The sequence below is a fragment of the Leopardus geoffroyi genome, chromosome D3 (assembly GCF_018350155.1).
Source record: "Leopardus geoffroyi isolate Oge1 chromosome D3, O.geoffroyi_Oge1_pat1.0, whole genome shotgun sequence".
Taxonomy (NCBI): Eukaryota; Metazoa; Chordata; class Mammalia; order Carnivora; family Felidae; genus Leopardus; species Leopardus geoffroyi.
Genome location: NC_059339.1, coordinates 77,894,933 through 77,917,787, shown reverse-complemented (window position 1 = coordinate 77,917,787; position 22,855 = coordinate 77,894,933). Strand labels below are relative to the sequence as shown.

At 49.2% G+C, this 22,855-nt stretch overlaps 1 protein-coding gene across 5 annotated transcripts in view; it reads left to right on the top strand.

Moving 5' to 3' along the window:
- Positions 1-1,946: 1,946 nt before the first annotated feature.
- Positions 1,947-22,855, top strand: part of CCBE1 (collagen and calcium binding EGF domains 1) — a 258,831-nt gene continuing 237,922 nt past the window's right edge. For 3 of the 5 annotated variants that reach the window (XR_006707299.1, XR_006707298.1, XM_045457191.1), the window contains exons 1-2: positions 1,947-7,191; positions 7,552-7,632. Coding sequence is in view for 3 of the 5 variants with exons in the window: in XM_045457191.1 (XP_045313147.1) it covers positions 7,061-7,191; positions 7,552-7,632 (212 nt within the window). In the remaining 2 variants the exon portion in view is untranslated. The remainder of the gene's footprint in view (positions 7,192-7,551; positions 7,633-22,855) is intronic. The other 2 variants (XM_045457193.1, XM_045457192.1) reach the window with 2 other exon arrangements.

The window sequence follows — 22,855 nt, the reverse complement described above, 5'->3', positions numbered from 1 at the left end:
ACGGTTTGTGAAAATGCCAGAGTGCCAAGAGTTTTGAAACCTGAGCTCATTCTTCTCGGGCCAGCATTCCACATAAACTAGCAGACTCTGTGGCTCCATGAGGACAGGTCCCGTGGATATAGTTCAGCTTTGCCGTGGAGAGCGAGGTCAGCTAATACACAGAGGTGAGAACGTATGGGGCCAGCTGGTTGGCGGGGAGCTGCCGAGGAAGGATCATGTCTGCGCATGAACCATGATGGAGTCTCAGGGTTACCGGCTGGGGTGGCGGACCTTGGGCTCTCCAGGTTCTCACGTCCCTGGACAAACATCCTAGATGTAGTCTGTCTCTTGGGAGAAAACCGCCCAGATGCTCACTTCTCCAAAGGGCAGTTTAATGTAAATGTTGAGAGCATGGGCCCTGGGGCCAAAAATGCCCCAGTTCAAACCCAGCTCAGTACTCCTGACTCGGTACCTTAGGCAGATGTTAAATTAAAATCTCGGCTGTAGTTTCCTCATCTGTAAAATGCAGCTAATGATAGAATCCGTGACAGAGGATTAGGGATTAAATGAGATAGTACTTGTGAAGCGCTTTAAAAAATGCCCACACGAGCCCAGTATTTGTGTTGTCATTCTTTGTGCCAAATCCTTGGAAAGTCATCATCCGTGAACAGCTTGTAAGAAGGTGGCTTTCTTGGTATTATAGCGCGAATAGGCCCCTGTTTTGGTTAAGAAGCGTGCCCCACCTTCTTGGGGTGCCTGGGTGGCTCAGTCGGTTGAGTTTCTGACTTCAGCTCTGGTCATGATCTCACGGTTTGTGGGTTCAAGCCCCGTGTCAGGCTTTGTGCTGACAGCGCAGAGCCTGATTCAGAGTCTCAGCCTCCCTCTCTCTCTGCCCCTCCCCCCCCCCTCTCTCTCTCTCTCAAAAATAAATAAATAAACTTAAAAATTGAAAAAAAAAAATAAAAGTCAGCACAGCACTCAGAAGCATAGTGCTTCTCCAAGGAGAAGCATATACATTCTCATTTCTAGCGACTGTTAGTGGATTTGACTCACCCAGAGCCCTAGTCATTCTAACATCTAATTCAAGCATGGTGGTAGTGACCGCCTGTTCTGTGACAGGATGTCTCTAGCCTTGGCCATCCATCTCCAAACTATCTCTTATGGAAGCAAACTAGAGCTGACAGGGTGGATGGCCCATCATACTTGGATCAATATTTTTGAATAGAAACAATTGAAATAATATTAGGTATCATGTATGACTCCGATGCAGTAGGCATGTTATATATTTCATTCACTCTTTTCAACAATCCTATGAGTTGAAGATTGTTGTTTCTATATTATATATGGATAAACTGAGCCCCAGAAGGATTTCACAATTTGATGAGGATCACAGAGGTTTTATGGGGTAAGCTAGATTTTAAATCTAGGTAAATCTGATTTTTTAAGTCTAATTTCTTCCCATTTCTGAATGAGTCCATTTTTTAAAGAGGGAGGTAAAGTCAACCTCATATCCCGAGGAAAAATATATTTTAATTATAGATTACAGTAAGTACTTGTGATCTGCTAGCAGTGGGTAATAAAATTATCTTTATTCCACCAAGATATCCCAAAGGGCATTTTGGCTCCTATTGGAAAACTTTTAAGGTCAACATTCTTATTACCTGTCAAGTTGGCTTGATATCATATTACTGAGCTGAGTATCTCCCAGTTCTCAATAAATGTTAAATAAGATCTCTTAACCCCATGGAGGAAAGGGATATAAACAGAGTTGGCCCTACACAAATAAAGCACAGAAGTTGTGTATTGGAATGGCTGATACTCAAAGGAATCAGCTGATAAATGCTGAGACAATTCCTTAAGTTTATTTATTTTTAATCTGGGGGGGGAGGGGTAGAGAGAGAAGGAGAGAGAGAATCCCAAGCAAGCTCTGTGCTATCAGTGCAGAGCCCAATGGGGGCTTGAGCCCACAAACGGGGAGATCATGACGTAAGCCGAAATCAAGAGTTGGATGCTTAACCCACTGAGCCACGCAGGTGCCCCAATCCTGGGATACTTCTGATTCCATTTACTTGACCAGAGATCAATCACGACGTATGAGCCACTGGTCCTACCTCTCGTGCTGGCCCCTTATCCTTCCTTGTGTGTGCTTGTGGGGACCCAAGAGATGGGGCCATCTCAGCTGCAGATGCTGTAGTCTCCGTGTGTCCCAGAAGGAGCTGCCAAGTTGAGTGGTGTTAGAACACACTTCTAGAAACCCAGGGTCTGATCCTACAACTCCACGGGTCGAGGAGGCTGCCAATTTCTACTGTTTCAACAAGCTCCTCCTTTGGGAGAAACCCCAGACAGGGACTCAGTGTGTGTGTGTGTGTGTGTGTGTGTGTGCGCGCGTGTGTGTGCGTGTAAGAATACAACATCCAAACTGCATAAACAATGTTTCTTGATTTTGTTTTTAGACATTCAACCAAGTAAGTTCTCACTCATTTTCATCGTTTGTACGGTTTTCTTTTAGCAGCCTATAGACACATGGGCTAACTAATCTTTTAAGATTGGTTTCATTTCAAAGTTTGGCAACAATTGGGATTCTGTCATGGGTGTAGGAATCCGATGTTTTGTCCTGTTCTGGGAGAAAATTCCAGAGATACATAGCTTCAAGATGTGTTCAGAATTTGTACAAGTTAAAACGAAGGCAGACCAAGTGCAAAGACAGCATACACACCCCAGAAACTAGGACTTTAAAACCCGTTTACTGTGTTGACATGTTTGAGTCTTCTTGCCTGAAGCATTTCCTCACAGTGGCTTGGAGACTGGCACATTTAAACACTTTTCAAGGTGTAGCCCTGTTTCTCTACGCCAACCTGGCTGGAGGGCGATCAAAACCGAAACTGAAGGAAAGGTATCAGGGCAACCTGTTTATTTCGGGGAATTATATTGTATGCATATCACTCAAATTCAGTAGGAACTCTACCCACACTTGTTGAGTCTTGTTTCTATGACAAGACCTTTACCTGACAGAGGGTTGTTTCCATATTTCAGGGAGACCAACAGGAAAAATCTGTGATTTTTTTTTTGAGCAATTTATAGGCTTTTCCTTTACAGCTACCTTGAATTTTTTAACTGATCATGGAATTATCTTGAACTGACGTCTGAGAATCTGAGAACTGACTTGTGATCTGCTTTGAACGTAGCACAGGACTTTCTATATGATGATCCTGCCAACTAACTTCAGCTTCATTTTATTATTTATCCTGACTTTGCCTTTGCCTTAGTTGCTTTACCTAATCTTACTCGATTCTGTATAGAATATCCTACACATAATGCATGTAATATAGAGAAATAGACACACTGGAAGATAGTATGTCTTTGTCAGCCACCACAAATCCTTTTTTTATAAAAAAAAAAAATGTAAACAAATAAAATGACATGACTTGTGCCCTCAACTGGTGGCTCCTGTGTCTTACAGTAATTTATCTTTTTTTATCGATCTCTTTTTTCTATTTTCTCCAAATAAGTTATTGGGCTCCCTTAAAAATGAGTGGAAAAAGGGGCGCCTGGGTGGCTCAGACGGTTGAGCGTCCGACTTCAGCCAGGTCACGATCTCGCGGTCCGTGAGTTCGAGCCCCACATCGGGCTCTGGGCTGATGGCTCAGAGCCTGGAGCCTGCTTCCGATTCTGTGTCTCCCTCTCTCTCTGCCCCTCCCCCGTTCATGCTCTGTCTCTCTCTGTCTCAAAAATAAATAAACATTAAAAAAAAAATTAAAAAAAAATGAGTGGAAAAGGCCACTGGTCTCATTTAGAAGGGCCCTAGGGCCTAGTTTTACTTTTCTTTTTTCCTTTCACTTTGCTTTCATATGCTGGCATCTAGATTCTCCAGTTAAGCAGTCTCCTTCCACACTGCCCCCTACACTCAATATCCAGTCCATCAGGGAGTCTAACCCACAGCTGAGTCTGTACATTAATGCCCTAGACACAGCCCCATGTCCCTGGGACATGGTAAATTGTATAACAGTCCACCCTCTGGTTTGTTTCAGGGAAGCTGACAGGTCTGTATGGAAAACATCGCGGAGAATGCTATGCTGAAAAGCAAGAATCATCCAGAGACTCCCCTGAGGAGACTTTAGGTCCCTATCATTAATCTTTGCCACACTCCTGTGAAAGAGGCACTAGGTGAGGGCTCTCATCCAATGTCTCATAAATGAGAAACGGGGCAGATTGTAGGGGCGAGCCGGGGAGTGGGGAGCTCGTGCATGGTCGGGGAAGGAATGAGCGTGTCACGAAAGAAAACCTAAGACCCCCGAGGTCTCCACCACACTCAGCCTCCTTCTGACAGCTCCCATGCAGGCTGCAGCCTGAGCAAATGTAGGTTTTGTTTTTTGCAGGAGTGTTTAACTTTTGGGGGGACTGGTATCCATACAAGGCCATCTCATCTCCTTCTGTTTGGTTGTGTTCTCCAGCCCAGCCCCCCAAAGCCTGACACTACGTGTCCTGCTATCAGTAGCTGCCAATGAGTTTAAATTCCAGGCCTCCGGGCAAAGGTTTTCTCCAGGTCTCTGCTCCGGCTCACCTCTTCCAGAAACGCTCTGACCAGCCACTCCTGGGATTTCCTCTTCAGGCAGAGCTGGGCTGATTGCTTGGCCCCAGCACATTCTCTGATGCCTCGTTGTCATATGTGCTCAGTGCAGTGGGCTGAAAATAAGGTGGCGGCAAAGTTGGCTTTGTCCCCAATCTTCTGCCACCAGCTGTGCGTAATGGGCATGGTTTTGCTCTTAGCATTTTGCAGCCTGAAAATCTTTCTCTGCAAAGCTGCATGTCTCCATATGTGGCTCATTAACTATTGAATGAAAGTAATAACTAATCTCCCTCGCCATTCTATTATCTGTAGTACGGACATCCACAATGCAACAGCAGAAAAACAAAACAAGTAAAAATGAGAAAAATATAGCAAAATATCAGAATAATTGGTAATAAAATAAAACGAGAACCTCCTCCAGCACAGCGTCCTCCCTGAAAGATGGAGATTAAACATGCCTGTGGTGCAATCTAAAGTGATACAATTTTCACCAGTCCCAGGATGCCTTCATTTTTCATGTGCTTAGAGAGGTTATCTCCTTGGAAACCCAAACAACTGTTGTGAAATAAACTTCTATTTATCTAGAAAGCAGAAAAAACTAGAATGTTAAAACGGAAAGATCCGTGCAATAATTATGTTAAAAATGCTACCAGTGAATGTCTGCTGAGCACACAATACATGCTGGGCACTGTGAAAAATACTTTATATGTATTACCTCATTTAAAACTCATAGGGGTGCCTGAGTGATTCAGTCCATTCACTCTTGGTTTCCCATCAGGTCATGATCCCACCGTCTTGGGATGGAGCCCCACGATGGGCTCTGAGCTGAGTGCGAAGCTTGCTTAAGATTCGCTCTCTCCCCCTGCCCCTCTCCCCAGCTCTCTCTCTCTCTCTGTCTCTCTCAAAAATAAAAAGTAAATCAACCAATCACAAACATTCATGAGGGAAGTCTCCCCATTTTACTTCGTGTGTGTAGCACCATATTTTAGTACTGAGTCTGTTTTATGGTCTGCTGTCTCCGTGTAAGCGTTGCCGGGGAAAAACATCTCACTGAACTAAGAAATCAGACTCCTAGTTTCAAGGGATAGCGTATCAATAAAATCCACATTCATGAATGTGAAAACCCTGTGGCAAATCTAAAAGCATTCTACAAAGGGAGGAAGACGCCACTGCTATTAAAAATGTCAAGGTGTGGGTGATACGCCTGGCAAATCTCAGTTGACCAGAACATTCTGAAACAAAACATCTCACACCGGTAACTTGTGAACAAGCTACTTCTCGCCCCGCGGCTGCAAAACACCACGCGTCTGTTAGAGGCCAGGCATTACAACCTCGTGCTCTTGCCATGCACTTCGGGGCCGCGACCACTTGCCGGCTCCGTCCGGCACGTCTGTGTCACGAGTTTTTCCCTTAACAGGCACAGAAAAACTCCTGATGTTCAGCAAAGCGTTACAATGCAGAGGTGTAACGAATTACGGTGGCGGTGGGCGAATTAAGCCCAGCGGATTTACCGCCCCCACCGGGCTTTGGTTCCGCACGAACCCCGCCGCGTTCACCAGCAGCGCGCAGGGCCGGTGATTAACCGCCCCCTCCGCGCCTCACCTGGTCTTCCAGGAGTTTCCAGCGCTCACGTGTGCTGGCCCACGGGGCGTGGAAACAGCACGAAAGCCAATTAGGGCGAGAGGCTATAAAAGCCCCCAGGAAGAACCGCCGGGAGCTCCTCACTTGTCTCGGCCCACGGGCTGGGAAGAAAAAAGCGGCTTTAGATACAAGTGTAACCGATCGGGAGACCTTTCTTCTAAGGTTCCAGAGAAGACAGGCTACTACGCCCTGTAAATTGCTCCGTCTCGGGCGTGGAGAGACGCCGTAGCTTTCTGACTCCTTCCCCCCGCCCCCCGCCCCAATCCTGCGGGGTGAAGCCCGGGGTGGCGGGAAAGCACGGCGTAGGCGCTGGAGGGGGAAAGGCAGCCGCAAGCCTGCCCTGGCCTTCAGAAGTGACCTGACGCCAGGAAGGAGGCTGATTAACCCTTGGGCTCCCCCTCCCTCTCCAGGGGGTGCGAGCCAGCTCCTCCTCCTCCTCCTCCTCCTCCTCGCGGTCGAGCGACCCTGGAGCGAGATGCACACAGCCGCCGGCTCTGCGCGCCCTGCCCTTCCCTCCCAGCCCAGGAAGAGGAGAGCGGCGAGGGCGCAGCCTAAAGTCGAGTCCGGTGAGTCTGTGGATCCGGAGTGAACGGCCCGGGCGAGCTGGCTTAGGCCCCGCGACCCTCGCGCCGGCCGTGCACCGCAGACGACCCCTCCGCCCGCCCCTCCGCGGAATTTGCACCCGGCACCCGGCTCCTGGCCTGACCCCAGGCCCCGCGACGCCCCCAGCCCCGTGCCTCGCGCAGGTGGCGCAGACGCCCCTGTTCTCCGGCGCCCCCTGCCGGGGAGAGGGAAGGCGGCGGCCGCGGACGAGCCGGGCGCAGGCAGGGAGAGAGCTCCGGAGCCGCCGGGAAGAGGCCGGGAGCTTCCCTGATGGTGCCGCCGCCTCCGAGTCGGGGAGGAGTGGTGAGGGGGCAGCTGGGCAGGAGTCTGGGTCCGCTGCTGCTGCTCCTGGCGCTGGGACACACGTGGAGCTACCGAGAGGAACCCGAGGACGGCGACAGGTAAGCGCTGCCAGCCCCGGCTTGGTGGGCGCTCGGCTCTCGGGGTGCGGGCGGTACCCCCCGGTTCCCCCAGGCACCCGCATGCCCTCGCTCTGCCGGCTGCGTGCTCGGCTCTCCTGGGCGGCATAAAACTCGGCTCCCCGCCCGGGGTCCCTCATCAGTGGGTCGGTGTTCCCTGTTACCGCCGTCCTGGGGGCTCGGTTCGCGCGCGGGGACCCCCCTCCCCCGCGCCAGGCCCAGCCCCCGAGGCCACTGCGCGTCCGCGCTCCGGGACGCCGCTCCCTGCTACCCTCGCGCACCCTGCCCCTCCCCTCTCCCGTGGCCAGCTAGCGAAGTTGCCCCTCGACCTTTTCTCCTTAGGGAGATCTGCTCGGAAAACAAGATCGCCACGACGAAATACCCGTGTCTGAAGTCTTCGGGTGAGCTCACCACGTGTTTCAGGTAAGCCCTGGGGCTTTGCCGAGTCCGCCAGGGCGCACCCTGCCTGGCTGCTTAGAAAAGCGGCTCCGCAGAGGGAGGGTTTGGAGACGCGCTCGCTTTGCGCTGGGACGTGCTCGGGGAGTTCTTAGGTACAACCCTTCTGGTGTGGTTTTGGGGCTAAAGCAACGACGGGCGACCGAGTGTTGAACCTGGAGCTTGCCCCTGAGACCCTGAGCGGCTTACCGCTTCCCGGAATACCTTGCGTGGTAGCCATCTGAGAAGAGGAGGCTGGAAGCTTCTAAGGAAAGGGGATCGGACCGTGGGTATCAAACCGTGCGCCACAGCAAACACGGCTGGCGGCGATTGCGTTTTGCTTAGAAACGTTGGCAATTACCGGGGCCTTGTGACACTGTCACGGTCTCTGCGCAAAAGGGTGGGGGAGGTTTGCGGGCTGTGGACGTAGTTGTGTTGAGCGAAAACAACGTCGAGGTTGAGCCACAAGGAGAGGATTTCCTGAAAACGCAGTCCACAGATGACCTGGATGCCTGTTAAAATTACCCCTGGTTTGGGGGTCTATAAATTGGGAAGTACTTCCCAGGTGGTTCTCAGTAACAAAAGGAGAGAATCCCTATTCCCTGCTTGCTACCTCAGAGGTGAGGATCCGTTTTCACCTTCGAGTTCCTGGCTTGTTTCCGTGCTTTCCCTGGATGGGAAACACGTACCCGTGAACGCAGGTTGCCTTTTAAAGGTACTGTGCGAGATGGGAATCTCCCACCCGCGCCACACTGTCTTCAGGGGGGTGGTCCTACACTCTGGGGTGCCAGGATAAATCCTACAAGATAATCTGGAAGTCCCCACAAGTGAATTTGGAAGAAAGCTTTACTCTTGGGTTCATCTGTTAGAGCATTACCATGTTTTCAGCTGTAGAAACCTTATTTCACACGCTCAAAAGCTTGCATGTGTTTCCAGGGCTGGCAAGTTAAATGACCTAAAAGCTGGTAATCAGTTACATTACGTACTGTGCTCTAAAATCTGCCACTGGCAGTGGACTATCATTTAAGCGAGTCCGTACTCCTTGGGCTTGGGAAGGGTGGTCAGTGTTGAGTAGTCAACACTGAACACGTGGGGTTGGGGGGGGACGGGTGAGTCCGTTCAGTTTGCAGGTGTAAAGGCTAGAAGAGGTTAACTGCATAAGCAAGGTCACCCAGTTGGGATGAGAGTGCAGGCATGAGGATCGCTGTGTCCTCCACGTGACCGCAGTACTAGGACACGTGGTTTTCCTATCAATACAGCACGAAGCCTCTAACTTAACGAGGAAAGTGTCCCTGAGATGGTTTACTCATTTGTTCAGTCCCTGAAGGTCAGACTGCACATAAAGCAGTGGCCTTTGCAGAATGCATGTCTAATTTTCAGAAACCACTGGTGCCCTGATAGGTGTCTTAAGTTGACTTCATGACGCTGTTACCGTCACTTTCCCCAGATGTTTAAAAACCGTGGCTTTTTTTCTACAGACGCGAGAGAGCCTATCCATGTCTTGACAAGCTGTTCCTTTGGATAGCTGTTAAAACACTCGAGGGTTAACAAATTATCTTTTCTATCACAAAAAAGTAAAGAGCTTTGTGCTGGAGGGGGGGTGGTGAGTGGAATGGGGAGGAGGGGGTTTTTAGTGGGGGGAAAGTGGGGTTAATGGTCCCTGTGCCTGTTCTCTGGTTTTATGGAATTCGAGAGTTTTGTGTATACGCCATTAGTTTTGGACTAGGAAATCGTGAAGTCAGGGGAGTAAAGTCCAAGGTTGTCAACTGCTCCCCGTTTGCTTTTGAACCCCACGGATGCGGGAGTATTGTGCTTGGGTTGTGAACTGATGGGCCGAGCCCCGTAGACCCTTGCTACTCCAAGTGATCTGCAAACCAGCATCCTCTAGGAGCTTGTTAGTCTCGAGGCCTGCCCCTGACCTCCCAAATCGGAGCCTGTTAGTGCAATATACGTTAAAGGTTAAGCCCTTCTAGAGAAACCACGGTCTTCAACCTGGTCAGCCACTTAGACCGAGCCTTCGAGGAGCACAGAGGCTTCTGCAGGTGCACACCTGGGTTAGTGCGGTAGGAGGGACACACGCTGAAAGGACCATCCTTCCGGGAAACCAGACTCTTCGCATCTTGGCTGACCCTGGATGAAGCTTAAGTACAGTATTGGAGATGCCTCTTAGGGAATGCAGACGGATGGTCCCCACTCATTACCACTTGTCCTAACAGTTTTTAGCACTGGTGAACTGTAGAAGTCCCTGCTGAACTTGTTACGTGATTTTGTGACTTTGGCGAGGGAGAGGAACGAAGGGTTTTACTCCCTTCTATGATGTTCATTTTAGTATTGATTGGATCTGTTCATAAAAGTATACGGAACCCTGAATGATGTAGAGAAGGGAAGATGGGTTCAGACTGTTCATTCTGGACCCCTTTCCTGCCACCTGTGCCCACTTGGGTTATAGTTTCATCTCAGCAGTACTTTTCCACATTAGCCTTCTGTTAAATGACAACCTTGAGGACTTTGTACTCAGCCCTGTTCCATGCATGTCACATGCACATCTAATCCACTGGGCCGCCTGCATTGGTGGCTCAGTTTTACAGGGGGAGGAACCAAGCCTCCAGGATTAAGTAAACTCGGTTGGGGTCGCAAAGTTAATACACGTGGGAGCCGAGATCCAAACCCAGGCTTGTCTGACCTCAAAGTCTGGGCCCAGGCCCTTTCGTCATCCCGGGTGTATCTTAGGAGGCAGAATTTTCTGGGATCTAAAACTATAAATTCAGGTGGCTGTGCATTCAGAAGACACTGATAGAAGACCCCCTCACCATGGCTCTTTTTTGAATTAGCCCTGCCTTTGAGATCGGTCTTAGACAATGGACTTCATACGACCTTGTCCTACCCGAAATTGGTTCATATGTGTACAGGTTTCCTTCCTTGGATTTCCTCTTAACCACAGGGTCTGCCTGTGGAGACTCTCCACCCCCACTGTGCCCAGTGCCCCCAAGTTCAAACACTCGAGTGAGTGCTGGTAACTGCTTCGTGTAGAGTACAGGTTGGGTGGTTCAGGCTTCTCTGGTGCAGCATGATTTAACTACTGGTAAAGGAGTACACCCTAACTCTGACCTCTTCCCTCAGACTGTTTAGCCAAACCAAGCACATGCTTTTATCATGGTGTTACCCTCCTGTGGCTGTTAAAGGTTTTCCCACGAGTTGACTTTCCCAACCACGTAGCTTTGAACAAAATGTTTGTGTTTGCCTTTTGTTTATTGGGTCTATCCGTAAAAATGACAAGTTAAAGTCTCCTGGAAGATGAAAATCCGTGGTGTAGGAAAGGTCCAGAAAATCCGATTTTTGAGGCTGTGTCTGATAAACGTTGTAACTTTTCTCACCCATTGAGAATCTGTTGGCACCTTAAGATAACCTTACAAAATGCACATAAAAGAATAACTTACTATCTCTGATCTCCATTTATAGACCTGATTTTTCGACCAAGGCCTTTGAAACCATGAGGGTAGGTCCAGTTCAAAGTCCTACGGTTCAGACTGTAACTACCCGGGATGGGGAACAGATTCGAAGCAGCCAGGAATGGTTTTCTGGGCAAGAGAAAACTAAATGTTAGGTGCTTAATTTGCATTAGGTGTGACTGTTTTGTGATTGCTGGACCTCCGAGGCCCGTAGCTGCCCCTCCGTGGTAGGTCTTTCCGTAGAGTCTCCTTAGGTACTGCTTTTGGGGTCCGTCCCATGGGAGATCATGACCTAGGGATGCAAAAACTCCCACCTTTCCATAACGTGTGCATTGCCAAATCCTGTTAAGAGGTCGAAGTTAAGGTGATAGTTATGCAAGTGTGTTTACTTGAGACTTGGAGGACAGCAAAGTCCCTTAGAGCCGTACTGCTAGGCTGACGACGCGAGCTGAGGCTACGTTGAAGGAAAGACTGTAGAGTGCACGATCTGGTCACAGAGCTCCTAAGGAGGACGTGAAGGTCGAAACTGCAGTAACGGGAGCTGTCCCGGTTTGAATCCCAGCTCGACTAAATCGTGACCTTGAACAGTTTAACCTGCTTTAGTGGTCTCCTTTGTAAAATGAAGATTCTTAGTATGGGAGGTACAGGGTTACCCTGAAGATCGAATGAGCTGATGTGTGTATTTAACAATTACCCCTTATAACTACTGAATTACACTTGGCATATCGAGCGCACGTGGTAGATGCTGATCGGACACTAAGTCTTGGACAGGATGGTGGCAGTTTTGGGGAAGAGAAAACTCAGACCGTGTCCGGAAAGAGCGTATACCCCTGGACACGGCAGTTTTTAGATGGCTTCCCAAGTGTGGGGATAGGTCAGAAATCCGGTGCCTGGGGAAAAGTCACGGAGAGCGGGTCTTTGCTTCTTCCTGACTACGTAAGGTACCCTACTTGCGTGATGAGTGGGCGGGAGGCATAGTTGGTTCCCTTTAAAGGATCTTAGAGGCTGGTGCCTCGTCTGGAGTCAAGGGTGTTCTTGGTGGTGACCAGAAGATGAGGAAACAAACCTCCCAGTTCCCAGCCTGCTCGCCTCCCTTCTGTGCCTCTGTTCTGTGGCCAGCATAGCTCAGGACAGGCCCTAGGTGGCCACACCGTGACTAATTGTTCTCTCACTCGGGGTATGCTGTCCCTTGTTCAGAAAGCGTTTGTATCCTTGTGACCAGCCATCTAAAGGTGAGGACGTGCTATGAAAAGAGCAGGACACAGGTAGAGGTAGCTTTGTGCAGAGCTGATTAAATCACGAGCACATTGCAGGCAGCCTCGGTTTCCCCGCGTTAGACCCTCTTTGTCACTGGATGGTGCCCTCACGAGGGCATTGGAGTATCTGTTCCCTGGTCTGCGACCGTCTCGTCAGAGGCTAGTCTGCCTGGACAGTGTCCCGTACCTTGTCAAGTGACTGAACGTGACAAGCAAACGGAAGTTGACTTTGTTAGCCTTTCTGGAAGTCACGTTGCTATTCTATCCAGGTATGCCTTCTTTTCTAGCCTGAAGGACAAGAAGCTGCTTTGTTTTTGTTTTTGTTTTTTTTGTTTTTTTTTGCTTTTTTTTTTTTTTTTTTTTAGAAACTGGATTTCCTGCACTGCTGAGATGCTATCATGGCCTTCGTTGGTTCTTGGCTTGACCCGTTTCAACTAGCATGTTACAGGTGCTGAGTCTGGAAGCTACAACTAATGCCATGCACTTGCTGCTTCAGATAGCACCTGAACAGAATGTGGGTGTTCCTGCCTGTAGTTAACTGTCCCATAGACCGTGGCTTTGAAGTCGGGGGTTGCATTTTTACGGGGGATCCTGCTCCCTTCCACGTTTATCCTCAGCTGAAGGACCCATGTGGGAGGCAGGGAGGGTGGAAGGTATCGGCCAAGGCAGGGGCCTGTATCACTTTTCACTCCTTCTCAGAGGAACAGCGCAAAGTGCTAGGAGACAACCAAGCATTGAATTCACCACAAAAGGCTGTGCTTTTCCCTGGGGTGCCCTTTGAGATGGCTCCGTTTGCCGTGCTCATTGTCCCTGAAGTCATTGATGCCTGACTTCCTACATTAACTTCATTTGAGTGAAGCTGCGTGGGTGCACCCGGAAAAAGCAAAGGCGCTCTTTATTCCAGAATACTCTATCTGCTCAGGAGAAACTTTGCATTTCAATCAGTCTTTTCCGTGTCAGTGGGTTCGGCTTCCCCAAACCTACCACCGCCTGCCCAGCGGGACCCTCCCTGCTTTTGTGAGTTAACGCGTCTTGCCTTTGGAGTGCCGTTGATTGTCCGGAGAACAGACATCTCTGCTCTGTGGATTGCTTTTCTTTGATGATGAAAACATACACAACTACAACATCTGTGGGTTTCTCAAGCTAGGTTCTTTTCCATGAAGCCATGGGGCAGTTGTAAAGTCTTACCAACGATTTTGGTTCGTTTATTCAGCAAATGCTTGAGTCCCTATGTGCCAAGCACACTGCTGGGGCCTCCGTGTGTGTGTAAAAGGCAGGAAAACAAGCACCTCTACCCTCCTAGGACTTAGGGATTTTAATTCCGTTTCTCTTTCAGTAAAGGAATTTCGAGTCCGATGTCTTCGGGGCCGTTTTTGGCGCACATCTGATTAAGGTGACATCTGGGGGGCCTACCAGCTTGCAAATTCCAGTGGCCCACCTGTATCCTTTCAGCGCAAGAACCCCGCCAAGCAGGAACCTGAGAATCTAAGGCTGGTGGTAACCAGAGTTCCGCAGGGGTATTAGTGAGACGTTAGCGTGTGCCTCAAGTCTCTCCCAAGAATCACTGGGATGGGAAGGTATTAACTGAATTCTCTGGCTTTTTGCCCTGTGAAGTGGATGCCAGCATCAGAACGGGCCCGCTGGGAACAACCAGTTCACCTCTGCTCTCCCCACCCTCCTGTTTGCCAACAGTAACTTGAGGCAGACAGTTGTGAGGAGGAATGTCCCTCTGCATTCCTTTGTTGTCCTAACCCATCCTGGTTCACTGTAGTCGTAAGCTGAACTTTCTGGACAATTTCCCTTCTGGGGAGGAGAGGGGAGAGTGGGGTGTGAGGTCTACACGTTTAACCCCCTTTGAGCAAAGCACCTCTTTCTGGCTTCGAGTCCAAAGTGTGTGTGGGAGCTTGGAGGTGTGAGCAGACTGCCTCATTCTGTCTGGTGGAGCGTGGACGAGATCATTTTTCCCTACCCTTCAGGATTTCAGGAACCTGGACTGCATCTGTTCTCTGCCTTTACCTCTGTTCTCAACCTTTCTTCCTTGGCTGTGTCTGTGGGCCGTTCTGTGTTTGCCCCACTCTGGTGAGCCACCCCCCCCCCCCCCAGCCTCCGGGGAATGGTGATGGCAGTTGTCAGCACAGCAATGGCTGGTAGAGAGCCCACAGGAGGCCAGGAGAGGTTCCTCTGCTCTGGGACATGGCTCTGGGAGTTGGGTATAGGGCAGGAATCGGCAAAGTAGGGCACAAGGCACGTTTTCCACAACTTATGGCCTAAGAATGCTTTGTAGGTCTTGAAAGAGTCAAAAAAAAAAAAAAAAAAAAAAAAAAAAACCTTACTTGGCCCCCTAAGCCTCTGATCTTTACCATCTGGCTCTCTCTAGAAAGTTAGTCGGCTTCCAGAGCCATCCTCACACGAGGTCTGGGAGTGGGGTCCTCCATCTGGACCCTTGTCCACAGATGGAAGTTTCTCAAGAAGGTGACTTCAGGGACCTTTGGCCAGCTTTGTCTTCAGGTCCTTGCTTTTCTGTTCCCTTACTGTATTTGGGTCTCCTGACCTGTGCATCTTTGTGACCTGGTTTCCTGATCTCCGGGAGGCTGGAACTCTGTCCACCCCCCGCCACCCCTGCCCCAAGTCCTCATCCCCAGATACCATAAATGGATGTAACTTGTCAGTGTTGTAAAGCTGACCTTATTGTGGGTAGTTGAGTACTAATTTCTGCTTTTGTGCATGTTCTCAAGACCCGGCTTCCTGTGCTAGTTGAGTAGTCCATGGCTTCCCAAGGCTGATCTTCCCCTCCCCCACCCCTAACTCCATACTTTGATTCCTGACTTTGCACATTGATGATCCCATGTTGACTCTAAGCCACTGCTCTGAATTTGTTTTGAATTTCTACCATGGGAAACATTGCCTTCAAAAATCAAATGATAGTACCTACTTGAGGAACATGCATCAAAACCCTTTCAATGCGGCGGGGGGGGGGGGGGGGGGGCGGTGGTACTCTAAATCAGAGTTGTAACATGTTTTTCCTTCTGTGGCTAAGAAGTCTTCTGTTTCTCTATTCCGCTAAGCAGTGTCTGCCATTAAACCTTTGAATTTAAAGTCTGAAGTGCCTTTTAAAAACGTCAACTCTTTTGTTCTGTAAAGATCACAAAGACTTACTAGTGATGCCTTCTGACACTGAGCATGTGAGGGAAGTGAAGGAAAGAACTATTTAGAAGCAATATTCTGAGTGGGGGGGGAAGCCAAATCTAATGGCCTTTTGGGGAAAGGAAAGGGAAAGGTTGGAATCACAACCTGACCTATTAAGAGGAATGCCGGGGTGTGGCAAAGAGCAAAAAGGTATAAAAACTTGCTAGGGAATAGAGAGCATCCTCTGGAGGTGAAGCTGGAGAAAATGCTTAAAGTCACGTGGGAGCTTCTGACTTTGGTAACCGCCATTTTCATGGATTCAAGTAAATGGAGGTGAAAAGAGTGTGGGAAGTGTGACAGATCTACACTTGGAATTTTTGTGACCCGTGGTGTGTGCCCAGCCAGCACTGTTGCTGTGGAGATGAGGCTGGCTAAATGGTGGTGCAGATGGGGCACCTTGGCGTCCCCCTGCCTTACTTTGATGTCACTGGGCATTGCTGTCATGAATGGGCCCAGGTTTCGTTTGGGGGGTGTCTGTACTGAAACAGCTCATGATTTTTGTGGTGGAAATTTGCATGGCTGGGCAGAGGTTGCCTTCCTAGGAATCCACGAAGACCTTCTTTGGAGGCAAGGATGTTCCAAATAAATGGCACTGGAATTGAGTTCTGGTAGCCCCTGAAAGGTTAGAAGAATGTAGAACCCAATGTCGGTGAGATTCTATCTCTGAGGAAAAGTTGAAGGACTTTTTTTTTTTTTTTTTTTGCAAGTCAGTAAAAATTGAATTTAATACTAATTTGTTTTCTAGACCTCACTCTTGTACCTTCTGGCCTAGCTGGGCAGACACAGGGAAAGAAATTTCATACAGAACCCTGTACTTCTGTGGAGGTTACTACAGACACCAGTTTTCTTTTTAATTTTTTTTTTTTTTTTGTTTGAGAGTAAGCACACAAGCCGGAGAGGGACAGAGAATCCCAAGCAAGGTCCATGCTGTGAGTGCAGAGCCCGACACGGACCCGATCCCACGACCCTGGGATCATGACCTGAGCCGAAATCAAGTGTCTGGTGCCTGAGCCCCCCGGGTGCCCCGGGCACCAGTTTCTATTCGGAACACAGCTGGAAAAGGAGACGACAGAGGGAGTTCGGATGCCAAAACCGAAATCACAGCGACAAGTGGGGTGGCTGCTTTCCTTGTGAGTCTGCGTGTCTGTTCCCGCTCAAGGTCCCAGAGCAGGTGCGTGGCAGAGCCTGGCTTCTAAGGCAAACCGTCTGACTCCAGAACCTATGTTCTTACCCACGGTTCTTCCTAAGGGCCTGATCTTCTGGTTACCTTGCTTTCCTCCTGCCAACCACAAACCAAAAAGTGGCGTTTAGAGGGGACAGGAAGTGCTAGAGACAGGAATGTCTATTCCCCAGGAATGGCTGAAAGTGTAAGACTCTCCAAAGTAGACCCAACAACCCTAGCCCCCCCCCCAATGTCCATTTGCTAGGCCTGCCCAAATGACCTAGGCTCAGGTGGCATTAACAGAAACCCCACTCTCGCAGTTTCGGAGGCCAGAAGTCTGAGCTGAAGGTGTTGATAGAACTGATCCCTTTCCAAGCGTCTCCTTGGCTTGCAGACCGTTCCTGCCTCCTGGCGTCTTCACCAGATCCTCTCTTGTAAGGACGGCACTTCATATCGGATCAGGCCGCTCTTAATGACCTCATTTTAAGTCGTGAGCTCTTCAAAGCTCCTGTCTCTAAATGCAGTCCCACCCTGAGGGGCTGGAGTTCATTCAGACTTCAGCTTTGGGGAGGCCACAATACAGCCCTGTAACCTGCCCTCCCAATAAAACACAGCACACACTGGGCTGTGTGTGTGTGTGTTGGGGGGGGGGGATGTTTTATATACGTACTGTAATTCCCACGAGCGGCCCTGTCCACCCTGGTGATCCTGAGTGATCGAATGCAGCTAAGGGCCTTCAATGCCACTGAAGAAAGAAAAGGCTTAAAACTATCGAAAATCGCATAAACCACAATGTTATTTGTAACATTCGCTTCTTTGGAACCTCTCTAGGTAGACATCAGATGGAGGCCGTAGACTGTTCTGACCCTTACGTAGAGGCATCAGAACTGCAGGTGCTGAGGCCCCACTCCAGATCTTCTCAAACAGAATCTTGCATCTAGACGAGGTCCTCAGGCGTTTCCTACGCACGTTACGTTGAGATGCACGGTCCTGATCCGTCGTTCTAGGGTTTGCTCGCTCTCCTGTGGCTCCTCTTTGCTTCTGATGTAGAGCCATGGGCAGGGATTCATAACCTGGGCTGCACAATTGGAACCCCTTTGTGAGTGTTCGGGGGGGGAAAAAAAAAAAAACAAACCCTAGTGTCTACATAGCACGCTAGACCCAGGTACGTCGGAAACTCTGGGGGTGGGCGTACCTGGTACCAGGGAATTTCAAAGCTCCGTGGGTTATTCCAACTTGTAGCCAAAGCTGAAAACCTCGGAGCAAAGGGCAAAAGGGAGTGCACAGCCTGGCTCTTTGCCAGAGGATAAATGGTTACTTCTGGAGCTGGGTCCTCCTGTCTTTCCTTGCGGGTCTGTGCCCCTCAACGGGGGAATTTACAGCTTGAGTTTGTGTTGGTGGACCCTCTCTCAGCCTGGTGTCCTCATCCCTTGTCTGTTAGGTCCCAGTCTTTCTCCCTACATCTCCTTTCCACTCCTGGGGAGGGGGCGGGGGGGAGGTGATTCGAGGGCAGCTGGGGGAGCAGTGGTGTGGGTGCAGGTGAGTCAGGAAGGGTAAGACTGGTCTTCCTGAGCTCGTCTGCGTTTCTGAAGCTGAGCACCTCGAAGTCTCTTGTGTGGACCCCACCGCTCTTTCTTTCCCTCTTGCAGGCTCGCAGCTTGGTGTCTGGAGCTACTTAGTGACCTCTAGTGCTTTTTAAAAAGAAACATTTTGCTTTGTTGCCGCACTGCGTGAACCTTCTCCCAAGATATAAACATGGCTCAGCGTATTATAAATGAAAGCTTTTCAGTGTCAAGCTGTGTTTTTCTTTCCTTGCAAGCATCAAACGCAAGCACCGTTTTTTTTTCCTACATGGTGTGATAGGAAATCTGTGTGCCGTCAGAGAGTCTCTTGCCATTCCATCTTTAGGTTTTTCTTCAGTGTTCTGATCACCGAAAGAACCTCTCCATCCCTAGCAAATGTGAGGCTTTTTGTAGGCTTGCAATTAACTTGAACACAAAACAACATGCTCTAGTTTGCATGGTTATCACCTGAGCCCCATATTTACCATATGGCCTTAAGCCAGGCAGTCCCCAAATAGGTCTACATAGAATGCATGGCTATGTGCAAAAAATTGCCTTTTTTTTTTTGAGTAACAGGAATCATGTTGATTAAATCCTAGAAATAGAAATTACTATAAGAAAGGAAATGAAATTGCATTTCCTGGATGGATGTGCTCCCGAGGCTCTTCAAAGAGGGCTTTCCTTGAATTGGAGGCTGGGAAGGTAAAGTGGTGCATAAATGACCTCAGAGTTTGAAATCCACTTTCAGAGTCTGACAGCATCATGTGTGGCACCCTATTAGAGAGGATGTGATCGGAACGGATATTTAAAATCTCCAGGCATGAAAGGATCCTGACAACTTCCTCAGCACTCTGCCCCCCCCCCCCCAACACGGTCTTTCTTTTCCCAGAGACCCCTAGTGTTTGGGAACCATGTTTTCGGGTTGCGGCACAGATGAAAATTATTTGCGGAGGGCACGTTGAGGTCACTAACAAAGGCTGCTCGGGGCTGGAGGTGCCTAGCCTGGGAGGCTCTGATGGTCCAGCTGCCACCTGCTGTCCCAGGGCAGGAGGAGGAGGTCTTGTTACACCTGGAGCCACTTGTGGGCCGTGAGGGGGGTGGGGGGGGCTCATGGTACATCTCCAGTGTAGACTTCCCCTCCCCCACCCTCACAGCTCTTAGCCATTGGGCTCTGTTCAAGCTGCCCCACCAAGTCCGAAGTCTTCAGTGAACCTGCTCTTGGCTGTTCTTAAGAGCCCGTTTCCCCCGTCCATCCTTTCAAATGATTGCATCGTCTTGGGATGTGTACTTGACCTGTCGCTTATCTACAGCTCGGTGGTTGGATTGTGCTGACACGTTCGGTCTGTGCATCTGATGCGATCTCTGCAGTCATTCTGTGCAGCCCTCGGTGCTCCCGGGGCCACGGTGACACCCTGTGTCCTGAAGGGATGGGGGTTTCGCTCCCACTTCTGAGGATGCTGCAAAAGGAAATTGCCATAATGATGAGGGGAAGATGCTTCTTGTAGAAAAACAGGTAAAGGGAACCCTGCTTTGAAGCTCCTGCAGGGAAAGGGACACACAAAAGAGGAAATCTTCCCTCCTTAATCGCAATGCTTGCTCTATGCACGTTGCACATCCTAGTGATGTGGGACTTCTCACTGTGGGTGCTCCCTAATTCCCTCTCCAGGGTAGTGGCTGCCAGGGGACCAGAGTGTGTGTCTCGCTCTTCTCTGTGCCAGTGTGACAACATTTGTAGTTTGCCTCTTATGGAAATGGGCTTGTTCTAGAATCGCCCCCCCCTCCGTAATTGGTGAGGAGCCCCTCTTATCACCTAGGGCGCTAACTCACTTTTACAGCATAATATTTCATTGTCTGGATGCACCTTATTCAGCTCCTCGCTGGGGAGCTCCTTGTAAGGCAACTGAGTGCCAAAGGGCCCGCCCCGAGGCCTTGGGTTCAGGTTTTAAACTTAGGATGTGAATTTCAAGTAGGTCAAGTTTTCCCTAAATGAATCGGAAGGAGCAGATAACCTAGTACTAGAAGGTACTCTGGGCTGGAACCTGGAGGACCTGTCACTGCCCTCCTAGAGCTGTGGGTGCCGGTCCCCCGTGAGCCTCTAGGGCTGACCCTCTGATCCTCCGTTGTGGGAGCTTGGGGCTTTGACCGAGTTCCTTCCAGGTCTGGTCATCTGAGACTGAGCACTCCTTCACAGAGCGCAGAACAAACGGAAATGGGCTTAGTTTACAGCCCGGGAGGATCTGCTTGACCTAAAGAACATCTTAAGGGCGAGGACGCTGTGGAGCGTTCTGGATGCTTCTCTCTAATCCGCCTTAAAAACGGGATCGCCATCCGTGAGCTGCGCACGGAGTGAGTGTCTCGAGTGCCTTCGGTAGTTGCCGTTGCCCCGTCACGAAAGAGGAGACTGTCTTTTTACTCCCCGGGTGTATACTCGTGAAAGCAAACCTTCTCTTGGCTGTGAGCACAGGAGCCCATCTTCTGCAGAAGTGTCTGAGGCCATCCCTTCCCGTCACACCCCACCCTCCCGGCTGGCTTCTCTGTCTGCTTGCTTTCAAGACCTCCAGTCCCACAGAGCAGGCTAAGGTGGGCGAAGTATGCGGTTCCCCACGTAGGGGAGAAACCTCCTCGTGACCCCCTCCTTTCCAGAAGGGAGACGTTGTTGCACTTGGGCAGACTCCTGTTAACAAAGTGGGACCTCAGATGGGAAGGCTTCCCCATAAAACGTCCTTCACCTCTTTTTATCCTAACATACTGGGCTCAATGTGTGTGTGTTCTGTTTACAGAAACTTTTATTACGAATTTGTTTCGATGCGTGTCCTTTTGAGTTTACTTATCGAGGGGTCCTTGCGAGGACCGTGAGCGCTAATTGGCCTGCGGCCGCGCTGCCCGTGTCTCCGTTCTGCTCTGCTTCTGGTTCCATATTTGGCTGTGTTTAAAGCTGCCCAGGGAGGAGGGAACGTTGTGAAACAAGGCAGCTACATGCTTTAGACCGAGAATTTCGTTTTCCACCAGATTACCCACGTAAGAGAATGCGGCATCTCTTGAATTACCCAGATGATCAGATTTTTTTTTTTACAGGGAAAAATTTTTTTAATTAAATCCAAGTTAGTGAACATAATATAGTGTAATTTAACAAGTGCCCTCCGTAATGCCCATCACCCATTTAGCCCATCCCCCCCAACACCCCTCCAGCAACCCTCAGTTTATTCTCTGTATGGAAGAGTCTCTTCTGGTTTGCCCCTCTTTTTATCTTATTTTTCCTTTCCTTCCTCTCTGTCCATATGTTTTGTTAAATTTCACATAGTGAAATCATGTGATAATTCTTTAATTTCACTTAGCATAATTCACTCTAGTTCCATCCATGTTTTTGCATATGGCAAGGTTTCGTTCTTTTTGATGGCCGAGTAATCGTCCATTGTGTATATATACCACCTCTTTATCCATGGTAGCACTACTGTGAACATTGGGGTACAGATATTCTTAACCCCCTTCTGCATGGGTAGTCCATCCTGGTTTAAGAAGACAGTAGCCCACTAGAGCTCCGCATTAAGTGGACAAGTTCCTCGTTAGCTTGAAGTTTGATTCTGTTAATCTTCTTGTGCACGACTCTTTGCATTTCAACCTGTGTTCCTTCTGTAAGCATTTTCACCAGGCGGGGGGTATAGTTAGACAAACGACTCTAAACCACAGCCTTGGCTTTTCAGGGTACTTGCATCATAATCACAGAGAGGAAAAAAAGGTACGAATTTACCTCCTTTTTGAAAGTGAAAAGCCAGCTGTATTTTCCCTCTGCATTTTTTAAATGATGAAAATATGGGGGCACCTGGGTGGCTCAGTCGGTTGGGCGTCTGACTTCGGCTCAGGTCATGATCCCACCGTTGGTGGGTTCGAGCCCCGCGTCGGGCTCTGTGCTGACAGCTTAGAGCCTGGAGCCTGCTTTGCGTTCTGTGTCTCTCTCTCTGTCCCTCCTCCACTCAAGCTCTCTGTTACTCTCTCAAAATAAATAAACATGGAAAAAATTAAAAAAAAATGATGAAAATATGAAATATGCTATGATAGGAAACTCAATTCCCATAGACTCCACTACCAATATCAGTAACAAGATTCTCCTTTGGGGCGCCTGGGTGGCTCAGTCGGTTGAGCGTCCGACTTTGGCTCAGGTCATGATCTCATGGTTTGTGAGTCTGAGCCCCGTGTTGGGCTCTCTGCTGTCAGTGCTGAGCCTGCTTAGGATTCTCTCTCTCCCTCTCTCGAGTCTGCCCCTCCCCTGCTCATTCTCTTTCCAAAAAAAAAAAAAAAATGCTATTTCATTTATTTTTGTACTTGTATTTTATATCTAGGATTTTTTAAACCAAGTGGACAGGCCTCGCAACTATTTCCCAATAGCAAAATGGTATTAAAGAATGTATTAGCTTCACTAATATCAAAAAGCAACTTAGATATTCTTAACTGAAAGGTACCCACAGCTGCAGTCCTTTTGTTGTTAATGTGGCGCCTTATTCGTGTGCATTGTCAATGTTTTACGTAGTAAAGGAAAATCAGTAGTATAACTTTTTAATGTCCTACCATAGTTTGAAATATGATCTAAATTAGAGTTTT